The following is a 24,037-nucleotide window of genomic DNA, read 5'->3' as shown; positions in this document are numbered from 1 at the left end:
CGTGCTCCGGTGGCTTTTTGGAAAGGGGAGGTGGCCTGTTGGGGATGGGGAGGTCCTGGAGGAGGCGAGTGTTCCTACCCTCCATCCACAGTCTGCATACTTCCCCCAGGAAGCATCTCTGAAATGTCCTTTAGCTCAGATCCAACAGGATGAAGGCCAAGGTTCCAAGGAGGAGCATGTCCACAACGAGCTAAATGAAGGAGGTAAGTGGGGGGTGCCCGCTGGTAAAGCAAGAACTGGGACTGTCATGGCAAAGGCAAGGGAAAGGGGAGCCATCATCTTCAGAGAGCACCTTCGAGAGTGCTCATCCGAGGCCACAGGATACCGATTTCCAATGTGACAGCATATGAACCATTTTAGCACCTGTTGTCTACATTTTAGCACCTGTTGTCACATGATACAGTCCCTAGGAATTTTTCTGTATGCGTGCGTATGTGTGTGTGTGATGTGTTCGTTGACACATATTTCTGTCCTAGGCACTAGATGAAGCCCTTTACATGCATTTTCTCATCAAATTCTCAAAATGGCTATTAAAGGTAAGTACCTTTTTCAAACCTCATTCTGCAGAGAAGTAAGCTGAGGCTCTGAGAGGCTAAGTGGCTTGCCAAGGTTAAGCTAGGAAGAGAAGGAGTCAGAATCTGAGCCCATCCATATATCCCCCATCTTACCCCACAAGGGGCTTATTTGAATTCTTTCTAATGTGGAGATCAATGGCCTATGCATGGAGCCAATGCACAGACCTTCTATAGAGGCAGCTGACAGAGTCCTGTAATCTATGGGACAAGAGTTTCCTTCTTCACATGCCTGTTCTTTTAACTGAACATAGACCATTTCTCCTAGGTCTTTGATGCCCTGATAAATAGCTTGGCCCTTTCTGCTTTCTTTCATGCTGTTGAGAAATGCATACATCAGGATTCAGAGACCCAACTCAGACTGTCTGAAATGAAAAGGAATAATTCTGCCCCATCTAAACAAAAAGGAAAATGAGATTCAGGCAGGACTGAATCTAGGAATTCCAACAATGTCACAAGCTTCTGTCTCTCCACCCCTAGCTTTGCTCTCCTTCATGTCGTCTACATTCCTAGGCTGGCTCTTTCTACATGACAGCAAAAGTGGAAAGGGATTCCAAGCTTACATCCTAGTTCTCAACTACACATGTAGAAAAAAAAAAAAGGTGTATCTCTTTCCCAATAGATGAGTAAAAGTCTCAGATTTTCTCTGGCCTAGCTTAAGTCACAGGTTTACCATGGGCCAATCACTGAGCTAGAGGCTGGGGTCAGCCTTGCCTGAACACTTGGTGGGGAGTAAGATAAGAGTGGCTCCCCCACAGGAAGAGATGCATTCTATCTGTGACTGGGAAAATGATGCTGGTCAGGCAAGTCCTGGGAGTGTAACAAGGGCACCACCCTCCAGGGGGAGCTCTTGAGAAATGAAGTCAGAGCAGGATCTTGGATCTTTTTGTCACCCCTCCCCCAGGTCCACAGACAGACTCAATGCAGGATGACATCCCTGCTTCTAGGTAAATGCTTTGTCTTCCCACAGCACCCATTGCCAAAGAGGAGTACAGCCACCCTCGTGGACGTGAATGAGGACTCCAAGCTCAGACTGCCTGGGTTTAAATCTTGGTCTCCCCTCCCTACCAGCTGAGAAGCCTAGGGAAAGTTCTCTATAGCTCTGCCCCTCAGTTTCCTCACCTCTAAAGCAGAGACAGTAACAGTACCTGCCTTGGAGGCTTGTCATGAGAAGTAGATCAGTTAGTACATAGGAGGTGCTTGGGACAGTACCTGGCACAGGGAGAACCCTCAATAAATGTAACTGCTATGTTGACGATCTCGCCTTTTGGAGAGTCCTAATTCCAGTGTCTCCTGTCCCAAAGCCAAATTTGTCCTTTTCCCCAGTGGACCTTGGAACCTTTGTGTACGTATATACGTTCGTATTAAGCACTTACTATATACCAGGCACAGTTCTAAGCAGCTTATGTGGACCGTGTCATTCTCTTCCAACAGAGGAACCATAAGGTATGAACTATTACTAGCTCCATCAAGTTCAGTAATTTTCCCAAGATCACGGTTGATAAGCGGTAAACTTGAATAACCTGTGGAAGAGGTGAACTCAAAACACAGATGGTTGGCTCCACCCTCACCCCTACCCCCGCTCCCTGCCCCCACATTAATTTCTTTGTTTCCAACATGCAGAGCCTAGGCCTCCATTCCAGTGATGGGGAACACATAGGCACCAAAGTCTGCACAGACCCACCAAGAGAGAGGCTTCTGGTGACCATCCCTTCCTGGCTCCCAGATTCACAGACACTACTTAGACAAGTGGCTGCAGGAGGGCAGGGACGGGGCTGAATTTGACTTTTTTGTGCCCTTATAGGCCCTGCACAGGCCCTTTAGTGAAAGGTAAATTAAATACACGAGGAATAATGCATGGGGGTGATTGCCCTTCTGCATTTCTTCCTGAAAGCTTGGACCCACATCTATCCTGATACTCTACTGCCCTCATGTGGCCACTTATAAAATGGCATGTGGGAATCTGGTCTCCGATTTTTACTGCGAAAAATTTGAAACTTACAGAATAAAGAGAATAGTGTAACCTATTATGTCTATCACCTAGATTTAAAAAATTTAAATTTTTCCAAATTTATCTTTTAAAAATTTCAAATAAATCACCAACATTATGACCTTTTACCTTGAAACACATCAGCATCATCCCTAAAAAAGATGTTTTTCTACTTGATGACAATCCCATTATCACACCCAATAAAATTAATCATAATTTCCCAGTATAATATAATACATAATTCACATTTAAATTTAATTTGTTTTTCCCCAAAATGTCTTTTAAAGTTTGATTTCTTCAAACCAGGAGCCCAACAAGGGTAGAATGGGGCTATGCCTCTTAAGTCTTTTTTTATTCTGTAACAGTGACCTCTGCTCATGATCTGTGAAGAATTCTGATTTATGGTAGAATACCTTATGGTCTCTATTTGTCTGATTGCTTCCTTGAGCTGTTGAATCCCTGGTAGCTGGACTTCGTGTATGCTTAAGAGATAATAGAAAATAAATATTTTGGTCTCTACCCTGGTTCCTGGCACAGAGTTTCTAAAGCCCTTGTAATTTCCTAAGTGATAAGATCACTAGGAGCATCTTTTGTTCTAACGAGAGGACTCTAGTTGGGCTCCTGGATGCCTCCTGGAAGCGGGGCTGGTCATCAGAAACACGAAACTGTGATTGGAAGCTTGGAATTTTCAGCCTGTTCCCACCCTTCTCCAGAGGGAGAGGAGCTAGAAATGGTGTTAATAAATGGTCATGCTGACTTGAGGGAGCCTCCATAAAAATCCCAAAGCATGGGCTTGGGGAAACTTCCAGGTGGGCAAACACACCCACGCTGGGAGGGTGATGCACCCCAACTCCACGGGGACAGAAATTCCTTACTCAGAGCCCTCCCAAACTTCACCATGTGAGTCTCTTCACCTGATCATTCATCTGCTGCCTTTATCACATCGTTTAATTCACTGGTTAAGTATGTTTGCCTGAGTTCTGTGAGCCACTGTAGCAAATTAATTAAACCCAAGGAGGGAATCATTAGAACCTCTGATCTATCGCTGTTGGTCAGAAGCCCAGATGATAACGTGAGTGTCTGATTGGCCTCTGAAGGGGGTTGGGGCCTGACGCTGTCTCCAGGTAGACAGTGTCAGAATTGAGTTCACTTGCAGAACACCCAGCCATTGTCACAGAGAATTGCTTGTTGTGGGGAAAAACCTCCATGTGTTGGGTGAGCAGAAGTGTGCAAAGTGTTGTGTGTGAGGCTAGTGAAGGAGACCCATGGGAAGAGAGCCACAGGGGGAGCAGTTGGGCATTCCCTGTACAGAGGCACTGAGTTTATCTTAGCCTGGTATGCTGGGAGGTGGAGCTAAATGTTGATTAGATTCAGAGGGTGAGTACTCCGTTCACCCTCTGAACAGAGGTGGGCACGCTGCTCGGGTCCCCCTTTTAGGATTGATGAGCTAATAACTTGGATCAGCAGGTTCAAGTGGTTGCCCCCTCAGTAGATGAAACTTTATTATTTACTGTAATGCTGTGGTATATCAAGCAGGTCATGGGCAGAGCTGGTTGAGTTGCTCTGTGCAGTGAGCAGGTGGCTTAGCTGGGGCTGGATGGTCTGGGATGACTTCAGTCACATCTCACAGATGGCTCCATGCTGACTTGGTTATTGTCTCTTATTATCCAGGAGCATTCTGAGGTTTCGTTCACATGCTGGCCCTGGGGCTGGGCTCCAGCGTTAGAGTGACTGGTACGAACAAGACAGGGGCCACATCTAGAAGGGATTGGGGGGGTGGCATGGTCACAGGGATAGAGTCGCCCATAAGCACAGGACCCAAAGCACCTTTGTTGCCTCTGACTGCTGCATCCTGGTCCAGCCCTGTCACAGTCCCTGATGGATATGTCTACACTTTCCCCACTAACATCCTTTCTTCACTCAGCAGCTAGAAACAAAATGTAAATGAAAATGTGAATTATTTGAAATCTTTTCAAAAATATAAGTTTTTCAAAAATGCAAATCAGATCATGCCACTTCCCTGCCTAAAGCCCTCCAAGGGCTTCCACCTCTGCTTAGGCAACATAACCACCCTGACAGCTGGCACTTAGCACTTGCTCAGAGGTGCCACATGCTCTTCTAGGCACTTAATGTTCAACAACTTAATTCTCACAACATCCCTATAAGGCAAATAGTATTACAATTGCCCCCATTTTACAGATGTGAAAACTGAGGCACAGAGAGGTTCAATAATTTGCCTGAGTTAACATGGACTAAAACCCAAATTCAGAGTTCCCGTTGTGGTGCAGCAGAAATGAATCCAACTAGCATCCATGAGGATGTGGTTTGGGACTGGGGACCTGGCATTGGTGTGGCTGTGGTGTAGGCCAGCAGCTGTAGCTCCGGTTCAACTCCTAGCCTGGGAATTTCCATATGCCTCGGGTGTGCCCCCCCCCCCAAAAAAAAGCAAATAATAAAGTAAAATAAAACCCAAACTCTTTCTCAAGGCCTGGACTTCTCCACCCCCAGGTCTTTGCATGCCTGCCTCTGTCTTATCAGTTGGGTCCCTAGCACAAATATCACCTTCTCAGAAAGGACTGCCTATATCATCCAATTGACAGCCTCTCCCCCACTCTCTAGGACATTCTCTTGTTTCCACACCACTTCCCAGGGTGTCAGCTCCTTGAGACCAGGTGCCACAACTTTGGTTCATCTCTATAGTCTCGGATTGTCTCAATAAACATTTGTTAGAATGGAGGGAGGAAGGGAAGAAAGAAACATTAAGACTGAGCTCCTTCAATATCCCCTTCCTGTGACTAGAATGAAGATGGGTCCTGGAGGAAGAATGGAGGATGGAGAGGAGTGTGATGAAGAGAGATCCTGGAAAGGAATTCAGGGGCCTGGGACCCTCAAGGTTCAGCCAGACCAGGCCCCACACTCAGCTGGAGAATGTTTCTCTGATTAAGGTTGTCAGATTTGGCAAATAAAACTACAAGATGCTCAGTTAAATTTGAATTTCAGGTAAACAGTGAAAAATTTTTTGCGTGTAAGTAGGTCATATGCAGTATTTAGGATTTCCTTAAAAAATTGTTCACTGTTCATCTGAAATTCAGATTTACTGGGCATCCTGTATTTTATCTGGCAGCTCTATCTCAGATCCTCACTCTGTACAAGTGCAACAGGAGATGCTACTGAGCACTGGCTTGCTTTTTTCGTACAGAACATTTTGTTTTTATTCCTGAATAAGGAAGTACAATCTCTGCATTGATTTAACAGAGGGAGACTGTCTGTGGGAATAGCAGCTTGTTAGGGGAGATTGGCTCCTGGGGGTGGATAAATATCTTGGAGAGGGCAAGACAGATGCCTTGTCCTGAGTGGCTTTCAGAGCCTGCTTGTGCTCTTGTGTGGACTTTCCTTCCTGGGCCCAGAGGTGTCCTTGATTGGGTGCTTTTGAAGAGGGCAGGAAAGGAACTGCTCAGCCTGGAAGGAGAAGATTTATGGGAATGTGTGCTTACTCCAGTAATTTACTCATTCATTCAGCCTCACCAAGCACTGGGTGGCAGGAACTCAGAGAACAATAGCACAGGGTACTACCCTGGAGGCTCTCCAGAAATGGGCCATGAATTTGGGCCCCAGGTCCAACAAGTGATGCCTGCTTCCAAGTTTGTCTTCATAGCTGGATAGGAAGTGAGCATTTCTTTCCCTGTCTTTTCTCGCTTCTCTTCCTTCCCCATTACTTTTCTCTTTCCTCATCTCCCTTTCCTTCTCTTACCTCTCTGGCGCTTTACCACCTTCAAACTTGTTACCAACTAGTACCATAAAAGAATGATTACTGTGTGTGTACTCAGGCCTGGGATCTGGTCTTGGTCTCATTTCCTTTGTCTTCCTAAGCCTACCGCATTCTGCCTGCATCCAGAAGCAGGCTACACATCCAAGGCAGCCTGGAATTCATTTGCATGCCCTTTTCTGATTGGTTGATACAAACCCACTGCATCCTTAACCTGCCATTCCTCCACCTTCCCATTGGAGCCTCACTAGGTCCAGCATTCTGGGGTCCTCAGATCTCTGCCCTGCAGCCTTCTCTGCTCAGTTATTCCTTGATAAAGTGTCAATGGGTAATCCCTTCTGGTTTGGAGTTAAAAGTTTTAGATTCAGAACTGGTCTTTGCCACTGATGAGCTGTGTGTTCTTGAATGAGTCCTTTTGCATCTCTGAGATTCAGTTCCTACATCTAGAAAATGAGATGATTTCTCATGATGAAGTAGTTATGAGAATACTCTGGTTAAAATGGATTCTTAAGCCAGATTGCCCAAGTCAAATCCTTCCTCTTGCACTTAACTAGTTCCGCTTCCATACTTAAGCCAGTTATGTTTATTTCCCTTTTCTCATTTGGTTGGAGTGAGTCTGAAATAATTCTACATGTGAAAAAAAAATCTAGAACAGTGCTCTGCATACAAAGTTCTAATAAGTGTCAGCTATTACTGTAATGGATGTTAAAGTCCTGTGTCCAAATGCCATTAATATTATTATTGCCCAATGAGATTTGGGCACAGGTTAGGTTAGGAAAAATCAATTGAAAACATCTCTGCCTCATGGGCCAGAAGTTCCTTATGAAGAGAGTCTGAAAGAGTGAAGCATTAACCTCTCTGAGCCTCCATGTCTTCATCTGTAAAATGGCAATAACAATCTCACTTCTGCCTACTTTACAGGGAAGCTCTGACTGGTCAATGGTAAGTACTTAAAAAAAAAAAAGATTTGTTGAAGGAGTGAGTACGTGGACTATGTGGGGTGCCAGTGACAAGCCGCAGAGGTCTTCCCTGAACAATGTAACTGTGCTGATTTGCTGCCCATGAAACCTAATGTGATGGAGGCCCACATCAGGCAGGGGATCAGTGCTGAGTTGAACAGACAGACTGGACATTGTGCTGATCGGTGCTTCATGTTTGGGTAATGGACACTCATACTCGATTGGTGAGTGTTTAAATATACTGGTACAGCCTTTTTGGAAAAGTCTAGCTATAACAGTGATAAAACAGCACACAAATTGACCTAGTAATTCCATCTACTAGAAATCCCCCAGATATTCTGGCTCAAATATGCCAAGATTTTCATAGATAGTATGTTCACTTCAACTCTTTGCAATATCGAAAAACTGGAAATAATGTAAAGTGTCCTCAGTATGGGAGTGGATACATAAATTGCAGTAATCTGTATGATGGACAATGTAGCTATTAAAAAGAATGAGATAAATCCATAAAACAGAGCCGTTTCAGGAGGAATCTAAGTTAACAGAAAAATTCAAATTGACAAAGGTATGATTTACCACAATAATATTCGTGCAAAAAAACTGTAATTATGTATCTGCACAGGAACTACCTGGAAGGCTACACTCCAAAGTTAAGATAGTTAACCATCCTAGTTGATGAAAGAGCTCTTATTTAAAGTCCAGAGGCCCTATTTGTAGTCTGGTCAAAGACACCGTGTGACTCAAGGAAACTATTCACTTTTGGGGGCCAAAGCGAACTTTTGTGAAAGCTAACGATAATGTTTACCTCTTAGCATTGTGATGCGGTGAGATGAAATAATGGATTTGAAAAACCTGGCTCACAGCAGGGACAGATCGTTATAGCAATCAGAGAAGGTGGCTGGAAAGAGGGGGCGTGAGCCTAGACTTTGAAATGTTTAGCAAGGCCGGGATTTCCTTTGATGCCAGGCTATCTTTTCCCAACATTCAACAGGCATTTATTTATTAAGGGTCTGCACAAAACCGGATGTCGTGGAGAGGCGAAGAGGAAACCCCGCGCGTGCGCAATGAGAGCACCTTTGGCTGCGCTCCGCCTACGTACTACAACTCCCAACAGGCACAGCTCGCGTGTCAGGCGCGTCGCGAAATGCTGACGTACCTCAGTAGCGCGGGGAATTTCGAGTGGCAGTGAGACCAGTGGGTAGCGGATACCCCCCGCCTTTTTAGGGGAGACCATGGACTCCTTGGTCGAACAACGGTGGCCTCCGGGGCTGGCAGTCATGAAGGTGAGTGTTTCGGGGGGCTTGGGGGCGCCCGGCGTCCGCGGGAGGCCAGCCCCGGCTTAAGGAGGAGAAAGGATGAGGCGCCAGTGGCGAGCTGGGCCAGGGTACCTGGCTCTTCGCTGCCACTTGCCAACCGCTTGGCTTTGGACTTAAGTTTCTTCCCCTGGGAGGTGCCGGGGATAAGCCTTGGTCCATTATGGTGATCCGAGGTTGGCCTTCGTATGGAACCGATCATTCTCCGAGTCAGCCACAACAGTAACAGAGAACTGGAGGGAAGCAGTTACTCCAAACAATGGAAACAACAGTGACACCTAATTCTTGGGGCTTACTACGTGCCATGCATTATGTAAACTCTCCCAGTTCTTTAGTTGAGAATCTGACACCGTACGTGATTTGGGGTGAATCCTGCATCAGATAACTCTTGATCGCCTAGCAAGGCAGGTAGTCTCCTTTACATTTCTCTTTAATTTCTTCCAGCTACCTTCAAGAAGCCTAGTGCTAATTTGTCTTAATTCCTCTCTGATGTGTCCTGACGCCTAATAGTTGTGCATCTCTTTTAAACAAAGAAATCAGGACTGGGGCCTTTGGTCTCATTGCAGTATTTTACTGAAAGAACACTGATTTTTGTGGCTACTTTGTTTTTGGCGAGGCATTCCAGTTTCCATTTACCATAGTGGTGAGTTCTGGATTCCTACTATGTTTGGTTAAGAGCAAATACACTATGCTGTGCTAGCTACAATCAGTTGCTTGGTTTTTCTCCTTGTTCTGTGTTTCTCTTTGTGATTGTGAGCAGGATCACCTTCTCCTTCTGTTCCTTAGTTTGGTAAATTTGAGGATTGTGGTGTCTGTTCCACTGACTCATAAGGCTGACTCTAGGGATTAAGTGAAGGAACGTGGGGGAGGTTAAAGGAGGTATAAGGCCATGTTCTACCTGCTGTCACCAGTGTCATCTCTATTGCTTGGGGACTTGAGATAGCCCTATGGTGAAAAGCTGACATCATGGAAGGATCTAGGAAAGCTGTGGTTTTAAAGTTGTGGAGGCTTTGGCACCAAGACACAGTGGTGCAGTGGAGAAGAACACAGATTTGAGTTCCAGTGGTTCTGGATTAAATCTGCTCTCTGCTTCATATTTAACTGTGACCCTGATTCAGTTACCTAACCTCTCTGAGCCTCAGTTGCCTCATCTATAAACTGGAGATAGAACTAAATAGTTTATAAGGCTGATTAAATGTGTGTGAATTGGGATGCTGTCTGGCTTATTCACTGTGCCTAAACACAATGGTGCTCAAAAATGATTTGCTAGTTGATTGAAGGTATCTAGCATGTGGTAAGCATTAAATTAATAAATCTTTATTATTAGCATGAAGAAATATTATTAGTTTTTTTTTTTTTTTAGGGGATGGAGAAAGATCTATGGCAGATGTTCCAATCTTGGTGGCTTTCTGATAGGCATATACGTATTTTTGCATTTCAGCCAGTAGATGATTTGCTGCGGTGTGGAATTTGCTTTGAATATTTCAACATTGCAATGATGATTCCTCAGTGTTCACATAACTGTAAGTATGTACTCCTTCTGTGAGGTAGTAAAAGTGTGATTTTTATGTAATGTAGTGTTCATTTAACACCAAAAATTAGTACACATACTTATTTCTAACTTTTATTTAGCTCCTCTGTCTTGAAGTTTTCAGGTCTTTTCCATGACCTCCCTCTTGAATAGTAAATATTTTTTATGGGCTCTGATATTTTTCTACCACTTCCCTCTTGAATGCTTTTATGCCCTTTGTAACATTTACAAGAGTAATGGTTTTGATCACTATGTATGTTTATTTACCCCAACACTTCTAGATGTTAAATTTCAGAATTTTTGTTTTTAACAGGATAAGAGATAGGTGGTTCAACCAAGTAGTCCTTGGCATGGAATTTAAAGTTTAAAAAAAATCCCAGTGGGAGAGTTCTTCCACTGAAGAGTATTACAGACAGAATTATCACTTAACTTGCTCTGTGATGCTGGAAAGACTCATATATTGAGTCTATACTTCTCTCTATGAGGCTAGTATGTAAATATTGTTATACTGTAGCTTGACATATGTAGTGCATAGGAGTGCACCTGTCATTGTTCAGGATCTGCCCTCCAGTTTATGAATTATCTAGGCTTGGGATCTCCCTTATTATCTATTTTCCAGTTGATTTACCTTGGAAAGTTTTTTAAAAAAATTAGGCTTAAAAAATGGTTTTGTGGGAGTTCCCTTTGTGGCGCAGTGGAAACGAATCTGACTAGTATCCATGAGGATGCGGGTTCGATCCCTGGCCTTGCTCAGTGGGTCAGAGATCCAGCATTGCCATGAGCTGTGGTGTAGGTCACAGACATGGCTCAGATTCTGCGTTGCTGTGGCTGGCAGCTGTAGCTCGATTTGACCCCTACTGTGGGAACTTGCATATGCCACATGTGTGGCACCGAAAAGCAAAAAAAAAAAAAAAAAAAGGTTTTGTGAATAGTCATAGCTTTGGTGAAAATTTTCCATCAAGAAGACAGTAAGAGGATAGTGGTGGCAGCAACACAGGCATTAGGGATACATTCGGGCTTGACTCTTCCCTTCCCACTTACTAGGTGGATGAAATTGCAAATCCTAGCATGTCTTCAAATTTGAAACTTTGGTAAGAAGTTTCTGCCTTAGAAGATGGTTGTGAGAATTTAATATGCAAAGTCCAGTGTCTGGCACATTATAGGCCTTTAGTAAATAAATGTTAGTTTCCTTCTAAGCTAGATTCATATTAGTAGCTAAGATAAATTTGGGAGATTCTAAATATGTGTTAAAATCATCTTTATTTAGGCTTAATTTACATAATAAAATGCATCCATTTTAAGTGCACTGGAAAGTGTGCAAGTATCAATAAATTTTGATAAATGTTTATAGCATGTAACCACTGTAGTTTAGATACTGAACATTTCTATCACCTGATAGAATTCTCCCTATCTAAGTTAATATGGCCCCAGGGAATTAGATATGCATCTGTTTCTGGGTTCTTTTCTATTCCATTGATCATTGTTTCTATCCTTATGCCAATACCAAGCTATCTTAATTACTGTGGCCTTCTAGTAAATCTTGAACTCAGGCATAGCAACTACTCTAGCATTTTTTCTTTATCAAAATTTTGGTTTTTCTTTATCAAAATTTTGGTTCTTTTAGGATCTTTGCATTTTATATGCATTTCCATATAAATTTTATTTTTATTTTATTTTTTGGCTTTTTAGGGCCACACTCATGGCATATGGAGGTTCCCAGGCTAGAAGTCAAATTGGAGCTGTAGCTACCTGCCTTTGTCACAGCCACAGCAACACGAGATCTGAGCCGCGTCTGTGACCTACACCACCGCTCACTGCAATGCCATATCCTTAACACACTGAGTGAGGCCAGGGATCAACCCGAGACCTCATGGATCCTAGTCAAATTTGATTCTGCTGAACCATGACTGGAACTCCAAATTTCCATATAAATTTTAGAATCAGATTGTTAATTTCTACAAAAAGGCCTGGGACGTTCATTGGAATTGCACTGAATCTGGAGATCAGTCTGTGGGTAATTGACATTTTAAGTGTTGTCTTCAATATAGGAATGTTGTCCTAAATTATAAAGAAATCCTGGTAAAGAATTGGGATTGTCATAAATAAAAGGACAGCTTTATTGTTTGCAAGGTTTGCAAACTGGGCATAAACAGCCTTGTGTAACCTAAAGTGCCTTCAGTGAAGGGAGTGAAGGATTTTTAAAAACAAAAACCACACAAGTCACATTTGGGAGACTTGCTAAGGGAATTGGCTGGCCCTTGCAGCCTAACCACATATTCTTGTCAGAGAACATAATCTGGTTTCATTTTTTTTTTTTTTAATTTCCTGAGACATTTTAAATTGAGCTTTTTTAGATAGTATATATTTTAGATCTTCTCTTTCAGTCTAGTCTGAAAATATTTATTTTTTACTTGGAATATTTAGACCTACATTGTATAATATAGTAGCTGCTAGCCACATGTGGCTATTAACATCTCAAAGTTAAGTTAAGTAAAAACTTTAGTTGCACTAGCCTCATTTCACGTGTTGAATTGCACATGAGACCAATGGCTGCTGTATTGGACAGTGTAGATATGGAACATTTACATCATTGCAGAGGTTAATTATTGATAAAGCTGGATTTAGATATACTACCTTGCTTTTTTTGTTTTAGCTTTTAAGGGCTCTGCCTGCATCATATGGAAGTTCCCAGGCTAGGGGTCGAATAGGAGCTGTTGCTGCCGGTCTATGCCGCAGCCACAGCAGTGCAGGATCCAAGCCACATCTGTGACCTACACCACGGGTCATGGCAACGCTGGATCCTTAACCCACTGAGCAGGGCCAGGGATGGAACCTGCAACCTTATGGGTACAAGTCAGTTTGTTACTGCTAAGTCACAATGGGAACTCCTATACTACCTTGCTTTTTGTTGTTTTTTTTTTTGTCCAGCTGTTCTGTCTGACTTGTCTTCCTGTCTTTTAAAAAAATAATTTAACATTTAAAAATACTGACTTAGCACTATTTCTTTATTGTTTTAGTGGTTAAGATAGGCATCTTTAAGTTATTACAATCTCCCTTTGAAAAATATTATGCCACTTGAATAGTGTAAAACTGTTAGAACTATGCCTTTCTTCTCTTTTTTTAAATTGAAGTATAGTTGATTTACAACATTATATTAGTTTCAGGTGTATAATAATGATTCAGTATTTTTATAGCTTTTATAACATTTAAAGTTATTATCAAATATTGGCTATATTCTCTGTGCTGTATATCATTATAGCTTATTTATTTTCTCTTTTTTGTTTTTCTTTTTTATTTATTTTATACATAGTAGTTTGTATAAAATCCTCTACCCATATTTTGACCCTCCTCTATTCCCTCTCCCCGTTGGTAATTGCTAATTTTTTCTCTAGATCTGTAAGTCTGTTATTGTTTTATTATATTCATTTTTTTTCTTTCATTTTTTAGGTTCAATATATAAGTGATAACATACAGTATTTGTCTTTCTCTGACTTACTTCACTAAGCACAGTACCTTCCAGCTCCATCCATGTTGTTGCAAATGGCAAAATTTCATTCTTTATTATGGCTGAGTAATATTCCATTGTATATATAGACATATATAAAACCTATTCTTTTTTTTTTTTTGACTTTTTAGGGCTACAAATGTGGGGTATGGAAGTTTCCAGGCTAAGGGCTGAATTGGAGCTACAGCTGCCAGCCCATGCCACAGCCACTGCAATGCAGGGTCCAAGACACATCTGCAACCTATACTTATCACAGCTCATGGCAATGCCCCATCCTTGACCCACTAAGCAAGGCCAGGGATTGAACCTGCATCCTCATGGATACTAGTCAGATTTGTTTCCACTGCACCACAATGGGAACTCCCAGTATACCACCTATTCTGTATCCATTCATCTGTGATAGATGCTTAGGTTGCTTCCACATCTTGGCTCTTGTTCAGTAATGCTGCTTTGAACATGGGATGCATATATCTTCTCAAATTAGTGTTGTTGGTGTTTTTTTTCCAGATATATACCCAAGAGTGAAATTGCTGGGTAATATTGCGGTTGTGTTTTTAGTTTTATGAGGAACCTCCATACTGCTTTCCATAGATGTTGCACCAATTTACATTCCTGCAGCAGTGTATTAGGGTTCCCTTTTCTCGACATCCTCACCAGCATTTGTTATTTGTGGTCTTTTTGATGATAACTATTCTCACAGGTGTGAGGTGATATCTTATGTGGCTTTGATTTGCATTTTTTTGATGATGAGTGAAGTTGAGCATCTTTTCATGTGGTTGTTGGCCATTTGTATGTCTTCTTTGAAAAAAATGGCTGTTTAGGTCCTCTGCCCCAATTTTTTTTAATTCAGTGAATTTCATTGTATTTATAGCTGTACAACCATCATCACAACCTAATTTTAGAACATTTCCATCCCAAACCCTGAGCCCATCCCTCCCCCTGCAGTCTTGTCCTTTGGTAACCATAAGTTTTTCAAAGTCTGTGAGTCAGTTTCTATTCTGCAAGTAAGTTCATTGTATCCTTTTTTTAGATTCCATATATAAGTGATAGCATATGGTGTTTGTGTCTCACTGACTAACGTCAGTTAGCATGATAATTTCTAGGTCCATTCATGTTGCTGCAAATGCCGTTATTTCATTCCTTTTAATGGCTGAGTAATATTCCATTGTGTAGATGTACCACATCTTCTTTTTTTCTTTTTTGTCTTTTTGCCTTTTCTAGGGCTACTCTCGCAGCATATGGAGGTTCCCAGGCTAGGGGTCGAATCGGAGCTGTAGTCTCCAGCCTACGCCACAGCCACAGCGATGCAGGATCTGAGCCGCGTCTGCAACCTACACCACAGCTCACAGCAACGCTGGATCCCCAACCCACTGAGCAAGGGCAGGGACCGAACCCGCAACCTCATGGTTCCTAGTCGGATTCGTTAACCACTGCACCACAACGGGAACTCCCACATCTTCTTTACCCACTCCTCTATCCATGGACATTTAGGTTGCTTCCATGTCTTGGCTATTGTATATAGTGCTGCAGTGAACACTGGGGTATATGTATCTTTTCGAGTCATGGTTTTCTCTGGATAGATGCCCAGGAGTGGGATTGGTAATCGGTAATTGAGAGCCTTGCTGGGTAGAATATTCTGGTTGGGGGTTTTTAACTTTCATCACTTTAAGGATATCATGCCATTCCTTTCTGGCCTGTAGAGTTTCTGTTGAAAAATCATCTGATAACCCTATTGGGGTTCCCTAGTATGTTATATGTTGCTTTTCCCTACCTCCTTGCAGTATTTTCTCTGTCTTTAATTTTAGTCATTTTGATTATTATGTGTCTCAGGGTATTCCTCCTTGGGTTTATTCAGTATGGTATTTGTTTTGCTTCCTGGATTTGAGTGAGTGATTCCCTTCCCATGTTAGGGAAATTTTCAGCTATTATCTCTTAAAATATTTTTTCCAGCCCTATCTATCTCTTTTCTCCTTCTGGCAGCCCTATAATGGGAATGTTGTTGTGTTTAAAGTTGTCCCAGAGTCCTCTTAGACTGTCCTCATTTATTTTCATTCTATTTTCTTTATTCTGTTCTTCATTATTGATTTGTACCAGTCTGTCTTCTACCTCGCTTATTCATTCTCCCTCCTGTATTCTGCTATTGGTTCCTTCCAGTGAATTTTTTATTTTGGGTAATGTGGTGTTCATCTCTGTCTGTTTAATCTTTAAATCTTCCATTTCTTTGTTAAATGTTTCTTGTAGTTTATTGTTCTTTGCCCTCAGTTTTTTTCCAAGATCTTCGATCATCTTTACTATTGTTACTCCAAAGTCTTTTTCAGGTAGGTTGCTTATCTCCACTTTACTTAGCTGTTTTCTGGGCTTTTGTCTTGTACCTTCATCTGGCTCATATTTCTTAGATGTTTCATTTTGTATAGCTTTTTGTGTGGTCTCCTTTTTGCAGGCTACAATGTTATAGCCTCTCTTGCTTCTGGTGTCTCCTCCCTTGTGGGGGAAATAGATACAAGGGCATGTGGCAGGTTTCCTAAAGGGAAGGACTGGTGGCTGCCCACTGGTACATGGAGCTGAGTCTTATCACTCTGGTGGATGAGGCTTTGTCTCTGGGTGTGATGAGAAGTGGCTTTGTGCCTGGGAGGACTTTAGACAGCCTCTTTGCTAATGTGTGGGGCTGTGTTCCCACCCTGTTTGTTGTTTGGCCTGAGGTTCTCAGCCCTGATGGTTAGGACCAGATTTTCCCAAAATGGCAGCCTTCAGGGGAGCTCATACCAATGATTATTCTTTGGGACCTCTGCCTCCAATGTCTTTCCCCCACAGTCAGCCACAGCTTTCCCAGGAGACCCTTCAAGACCCACAGGTATAGCTGACCCAGATTCCTATGAAGTCCCTGCTTTGCCATGGGACCTAGTGCACATAAAACCCTGCGTGCCCCCTCCAAGAGTGGAGTCTCTGTTTGCCCCAGTCCTGTGTAGCTTCTGTGGTCAAATCTCACTAGCCTTCAACACCAAGTGCTCTGGGGGCTCCTCCCTATGTCCAATCTCCAGTCATAGGAACCTGACATGGGGTTAGGTACTCTCACTGCTGTGGGAAAGCCTCTGTGATACAGTTATTTTCCAGTTTGTAGGTTTTCCACCCAGCAGGCATGGGATTGCTCCTCTCATCTTGATATGGCTTCTTCTTTGTCTTTGGGTATAAGATATCTTTTTTGGTAGCTTCCAGTCTATTTTGTTTATGATTGTTAAGCAATTAGTTGTGATTTTTGTGTTTTTGTGAGAGGAGATGAACTTGAGTCCTTCTGTTCCACCATTTTGTATCTGACCTCTATTAATGTTTTATAGTTCTCAGTGTATAAGTCTTTAACTTTAACCTCCTTGGTTAAGTTTATTTCTAGGTTTGTTTTTGTTTTGTTTTTTTTGGTACGATTTTAAAAGGTATTATTTTACATTCCCTTTCTGATATTTCATTTTTAATGTACATCAGTGCTACTCATTTCTGAATGTTAATTTTGAATCCTGCTACCTTGCTGAATTTGAATAAGTAGTTTTTCTGTGGTGTCCTTAGGGTTTTCTCTATATAGTATCATGTCATCTGCATAGAGTGACAGTTTTCTTTCCTTCCAATTTGGATACCTTTCATTTCTTTTTCTTGTCTGATTGCTGTGGCCAGGACTTCTAATATTATGGTGCATAGAAGTGGTGAGAGTGGGCATCTATGTCTTGTTCCATATTTTAGCAGGAAGGCTTTCAGCTTTTCTTTGTTGAGTATTATATTGGCTGTGGGCTTGTCATAAATGGCTTTTATTGTGTTAAGAAATGTTGCCTCTATACCCCCATTGATGAGAGTTTTTAATCATGAATGGATGTTGAATTTTGTCAAAAAATTTTTTGCGTATATTGAGAAGATTATGTGGTTTTTGACTTTTCTTTTGTTAGTGTGACCTATTCCATTGATTTACGTATGTTGAACCATCCTTGTGAACTTTGGACGAATCCCAGTTGGTCATGGTGTGTAATCTTTTTTATATGTTGTTGGATTTGGTTTGCTAGAATTTTATTAAAAATTTTTTGCAGAGTTCCCATCGTGGTGCAGCAGAAACAAATCTGAGTAGGAACCATGAGGTTGTGGGTTTGATCCCTGACCTTACTCAGAGGGTTAAGGATCCAGTGTTTCTGTGAGCTGTGGGGTAGTTCACAGATGCGGCTTGGATCTGGTGTTGCTGTGGCATAAACCAGCAGCTGCATCTCAGATTTAGACCCCCTAGCCTGGGAGTCTCCATATGCCACAGGTGTGGCCCTAAAAAGCAAAAACAAAAAAAATTGCATCTATATTCATCTCAGATATTGGCCTATAATTTTCTTTTTTGGTAGTATCTTTGTCTGTTTTTGGTATTGGGGTGATGGTGGCTTCATAGCCTGTCTTTGGTAGTGTCCTCTCCTCTTTAGGCTTGGTTTAAGTTTGGTAGAATTCACCTGTGAAGCCATCTGGTCCTGGGTTTTTTTGGGAAGGGTTTTTTTTTGTTGTTTGTTTGTTTTTTAATTACAGACTCTATTTCACTTTTAGTGATGAGTCTGTCTAATTTATCTGTTCCTTCTTAATTTGGTTTTGGTGGGCTGTATATTTCTAGAAAGTTGTCCATTTCTTCTAGGGTTCTCAAATTTGTTGGCATATATGGACTGTTCATAGTATTGTCTTATGGCTTTTTGTATTTCTGGTATCAGTTGAGATTTCTCCTTTTTCATTTCTAGTTTTGTTTATTTGAGGTCTCATCTCTTCTTGGTGAGCCTGGCCAGTGGTTTGTCAACTTTGTTTACTCTTTCAAAGAACCAGCTCTTGGTTTTATTGATTTTTTTTTTTTTTTTTTGCTATTTAAAAAAAAAATCTCTACTTTATTGAATTCCTCTCTGAACTTTATGAATCCTTCCTTCTGCTGAATTTAGGTTTTGTTTGTTCTTCTTTTTCTAATTCTTTTAGATGGCAGATTAGGTTGTTTGAGATTTTTCTTGTTTTTTTGAGGAAGGTCTGTATTGCTATGAACTTTCCTCTAAGAACTGCTTTTGTGGCATTCCACATATTTGGGGGTTTTTTGCTTTTGTTTTTGTCTTTTGACTGTACATGTGGCATGTGGAAATTCCCAGGCCAGGGACTGAACTTGTGCCACAGCAGTGACCCAAGCCACTGCAGTGACAATGCCAGATCCTTAACCTGCTGCACCACAAAAGAACTCTTACATTCCATAGATTTTGCATGGTTGTGTTTTCATTGTTTGTCCCAAGGTATTTTTTAATTTCCTTTTTTTTTTTTTTGCTTTTTGCTTTTTAGGTCCATACCTGTGGCACATGGAAGTTCCCAGGCCAGGGGTCGAATCAGAGCTGCAGCTGCTGGCCTATGCTGCAGCCACAGAAACACAGGATCCAAGCCAAGTTTGTGACTTATACCACAGTTTATGGCAACACGAGATTCTCAACCCACTGAGCGAGGCCAGGGATTGAACCTGCATCCTCATGGATACTAGTCACATTTGTTTCTGCTGAGCCACAGTGGGAACTCCCTTAATTTCCTTTTTGATATCCTCATTGACCCATTGGTTTTTTTTAGTAGCATGTTGTATAGTCACCATGTGGTCATTTTTTTCATAATTCTTTTCCTGTGGTTGATTGCTGGTTTCATGCTGTTCTCATGCAGTCAGAAAAGATGCTTGAAATAATTTCTATACTCTTAAATTTGTTGAGGTTAGTTTTGGGTCCTAGTATATGATTAATCCTAGAGAATGTTCCATGTGCATTTGAAAATAATATATATTTTGATTCCTTTTGATGTAATGTCCTGAAAATATCAATTAAGTCTAACTGCTCTATTGTATCATTTAAGATCTCTTTTGTCTTATTGATTTCTATCTAGAAGATCTGTCCATTGATGTCAATGGGCTGTTAAAATCTCTTACTGTTATTGTATTACCATCAACTGCTCCCTTTATGTGTGTTAATGTTTGTTTTTTGTATTTGTGTGCTCCTATATAAGGTGCATATATAGTGAATTGTTATAGAGGTGTGCACCCTGAATAGTGATAGTGACACCAAGTTCCTTCCCCAGCAACTATACTCAGCATCTCAGCATCAAGCTGCCATAGCTTTGAACTGTGTCTGTGAGCATCTGTGCTTTATTTTTATTTATTTTCTGCGTGTCTTCAGGTAATTGCTTTTTCACTTTATGCCTACTTTGGCTTATGAAAAGTTTCACAGGAATGCTTAACTTTCAGATGGTGGTGAAAACCTGTGTTATATTCTTTAGCTCCAGAATTTCTATTTGGTTCTTATTTATATTTTCTATCTCTTTGTTGATATTTTCACTTTGTTCACACATCATTTTCCTTAATTCATTGAGCGTCTTTATTATTTAAAATTTTTAATTTAAAATTTTTTGTTGGGTAATTCATATACTTTTTTTTTTTTTTTTTTTTTTTAAGGATTAACTTCTGGAGACTTATTTTGTTCCATTGCTTTGGCCATGTTTCCCTGTATCTTCATGTGACTTGTTACACTGTGTTGAGATCCATGCATTTGAAAAAGCAGTCATCTTTCGTAGGCTTTATAGACTTCCTTCATATAGGGAAAGCTAGATGTTCCTGCATCCACATTTACCAACCAGCCCAGCTAGAGATTCTGGGGGCCTCTTAAACCTTTTCTGTGGGTGTATCTTCTTTGGACTTGTGAGTGTAAATTCCCAATTAGAGATGTTTTGCTCCTTTCTTTTTTCGTTAGTTTACAATGTTTTGCTTCTTCTTACATATGTAGTACGTGAGACCTTGTTGAACTGCAGCAAACTGCCCAGCTCTTTTTTGTTCTTAGTGGCCTCCCAAGCACTAGAATATGTCAGGTCCCATCAGCACTCTGAGTCAGGCAAGGTAGCAGCTGTCCCTCGGGCAGCCATTTAAAAAGCTGAAATATTGGTTGCATTCTTCTCTTTTACCTTTCTCCTCAAAGAAGTCACAGAGTTATATTGACCTCCATCTGCTGTACTGTGGGTCTCTGGAGCAACAATAGCAGCAAACTGCCAGGTCTTTTTTGTTCTCATTAGTGTCTAGGCATCTGGAATATGATGAGTTTCTCCAGCACTATATGAGTTGGGTGAGCTAGAAACCAGTCTCTTGGGCAGCCTCATGAAAAGCTGCAATGTTGGATGCATGTTCCTCCTTAGAGCAAAGCTGAGACGTGGGAGTTTCTGCGCACTCCCAGGGGAGGGGTGGTGGTGAACAAGTTTGTATTAATCCAGACTATCACCTTTTTTTCATTGACTCCAACCCAGTGCCCTGTTTTGTCAGTGCTTAGAGTCAGGCGAGATGGAAACCAGTCCCTTGGGCAGAGTTCCCAAAATGTGAACATTTCATATGTGTTTCAGTCTTCTGTATCCTTCCCCTGGGAAAAGCTGGGAATTGGGAGTTTCTTTCTGTTCATGTGGTGCTGAGCCAAAGGGAGAGACTCTGGCAAGTAAGGGTCATGAACTGCCTACTGGCTCTGATGTGGCTAGTTGTGTGCTTGCCCTGGGGTACAGGAGCATCATAACTGTCATCTGGATTTGTCACAAAGGGATTTGGGTCACATACTGTTGTTGATTTGTATTTCCATGGGAAAAGCAAAGTCTGGCTTAATATTCCGCCATCTTGCTAACATCACCCACTCTGTGGCCAGTTTACTCTCATACTAAGGTGGGATATTCTAGGGTGTCTACTGAATGTCTGTGCATTTAGCGAGGTTCCTCTAAAGTGGGTGCTGGACATCTTATGAACTCTTGCCCCTGTATAGTTTCTCCAGTTACTGTTCCTTCCCTGAAGTTGTCTGGCCTCTGTGTTTTCACCCTGCATATGTGCAGATTTGTATTAAGTCGTAGTGGATCTGTATTCATGTTTCTGGAGGCCTTTCTATGTGTGGCTTCTTTCTTTCTGGCACTTTGCCTTGCAAATTCTAGCTACCTAGATTGCTTTGAACTCTGACTTTTGTTTCTTTAACTAGCAAGACTAATGGGCTTTTGGCTCTCCTCCCTGCACAGTGATCAAGAAATGCCTCGGGGCAGATACCTTGGGATGGGGTAGAACTCCTCTTATTTCTGCAGTTGTCCGAAGTCTGAAAATAGCTGTTTCATATTTTCCCCTAGTGTTTTAGTTGTTTATAGAAGGATGGTAATTCTAGATCTTGGTTACTTGCTCATGAACAAAAATAAAAGTCAATTCTGTAGCTTTTAATTATGTTGTTTTAGGGAAAAACAACTTTACTTTTTATGAATTCAGTGAACTCAGCCAAAAAACTAGCCTTTATTTCCATTAAAAATTTTTTTTGGCTTGTTTCTGTCACATAGTTGTCACTGAAGTGAAACTTTATATAAGGAAGTTGGTGGAGAGTACTTCCAATAATGATGATTTATTTTTTGAGCACTTATTTTTCATATTATACCGGTCATGATTCAGTAGGCTTTTTCTCCTAATCACCAGTTGTTACAGTTTCCTTCAAGACTAAAAGTTGCTCTGAGGCTGTAGTTGTTTTAATGACACAAAGGCCCTCAGAGCTTAGTAGGAGCCAGAGCTAGCCATCATGTTCTGTATTGTCTTGGATTGACTAGAATTGGTGACCCAGGATCCTAGCCACTTTGATGCTCCTTACATGTTTCAAGACTTGTCATTTTAAATTCCTTTATTCTGTTTTGCTCTGTTCAGCATTTGAGATATGGGTGACAAACTGCTGCTATTAAGGTTTGAGTGAGGTGCAGTGGCAGAATGTAGGACAATTAAAATAATCCAAATTCATGCTATTAGAGTACTTTTGAGGGGAGAGGGCCCAGACTTACTCCTATCCTTAAAATACCATTAAATGAGAAATGTTCTCACTAATAGATTGATCTGCATGAGTGCCAATTTGATTTGCATTTGCACAGTATTACTGATTTGACAATGGAGTTGCTTAAAATATTTACTCTTAGATGAAGTCACTGGCTTTTAGGCACTGTTAAATTGCCACTATTTTAAAGATGGGCCAGCAGTCATTTTTCTTTTCCTTTGGTAGATTTTGACTCGCAAAATTAATTGAGGCTCATGTTGGAATAAAAAACAATTTAATTTTTAAAAAAAGTGAAATGTGAAATGTTTTTTACTGGCCTTTGCCAAATTAAGAGGCAATGTGATATTCTCTCAGGCAAATAATCTGTGTTACTCTTCTTTTTCACTCTTAGGAGGCAGCACCGTGAAACAAGATGGGGAGAAAAGAGATAGCTCTACATACAGAAGGACCTCCCCTTTTGCAGACCTGCACTTAGGGGAATGTTGGAGTGCTTGGAGGGCTGTCATCTCCTGTTAGTTAACTGGTCACTTTATTGGAGGCAGAAGCCAGCCTTCTCAACTTTCCAGGATCTCCTATTCCTTTCAAACTTGTAACTAGATTTTCTTTCTTTCTTTTTTTTTTTCCGGCCATGCCTGTGGCATGTGGAAGTTGTTGAGCCAGGGTTCGAACCCCTGCCACAGTAGTGACCCAAGCCACAGCAGTAACAATGCTGGGTCTCCAACCTGCTGAGCCACCAGGGAACTCCTCGATTTTCTTTTTTTTTATTTGGACACTTAACAATTATTTTTAAAATGGTGCACTTTCTCATAAAATCCTTAAGATCACATGCAGAAAGGATTGGTTTCAGTTTTAGAAATTTACATTTTACTGTTAGAATGCTAGGCTCTTTGGATATATGAAAGTCAGCAGATGGCTTTATCCTGTTTGAGATTAGAAATGCCTCTTTCCCCAGGCTTGTGTGTTTCTGTGAAGCTACCCTCTGCTTCTTCCCTCTTCCACCCTGTATACATGGCTCATGGTTGGGCATTTGGGTAGAAAAACAAATTTCACGGACAATTTAAATAAAGCCACCTAGGAATATACAGTTTAGAGCTCTTTAGTTACTCTACTTTGATTGAAATATCATGGTTGCTCACTAGAAAATAAATTATGCTGCTCCATGGTTCACCAGCATATACTTGGTAGTAGACTGGTAGGTTGAATTAAGTGGAGGGCTTGATCTACTTTGGACTAATGTCTGGTTCTCTATATTTCAAGACAAAACACATGTGTAAGATTATGCAGAAGAGAAAGTAATAGCCTCATTGTATATACTCTGGTACATGTGATCCTATTAATTAAATATTTATATTATATAGGTACTTTAGAGTTGACGATGGAATGAGCTAAGACTTTTGAGATTAGTGGGGTGGGAAGAATGTATTTTGCATGTGAGAAGGACATAAATTTGGAAGGTAAGGGGTGGAATGCTGTGGACTAAAGTGTCTTCCCCTGTGGCCCACCCCCCCTCAACTTCCCCAGATTCATAAGCCTTAAGCCTCAGTGTGATGGTATTTGGAGATAGGGCCTTTGGGAGATTATT

At 41.4% G+C, this 24,037-nt stretch overlaps 1 protein-coding gene across 2 annotated transcripts in view; it reads left to right on the top strand.

The window, feature by feature from the left end:
- Positions 1-8,418: 8,418 nt before the first annotated feature.
- RAD18 (RAD18 E3 ubiquitin protein ligase) overlaps positions 8,419-24,037 on the top strand; it is a 106,116-nt gene continuing 90,497 nt past the window's right edge. For both annotated transcript variants that reach the window (XM_047779720.1, XM_047779712.1), the window contains exons 1-2: positions 8,419-8,570; positions 10,042-10,123. In XM_047779720.1, coding sequence (XP_047635676.1) covers positions 8,520-8,570; positions 10,042-10,123 — 133 coding nt within the window. In that variant the 5' untranslated portion in view covers positions 8,419-8,519. The remainder of the gene's footprint in view (positions 8,571-10,041; positions 10,124-24,037) is intronic.

The sequence above is a fragment of the Phacochoerus africanus genome, chromosome 1 (genome assembly GCF_016906955.1).
Source record: "Phacochoerus africanus isolate WHEZ1 chromosome 1, ROS_Pafr_v1, whole genome shotgun sequence".
Lineage (NCBI taxonomy): Eukaryota > Metazoa > Chordata > Mammalia > Artiodactyla > Suidae > Phacochoerus > Phacochoerus africanus.
This window is presented reverse-complemented; position numbering and strand designations above follow the sequence as displayed.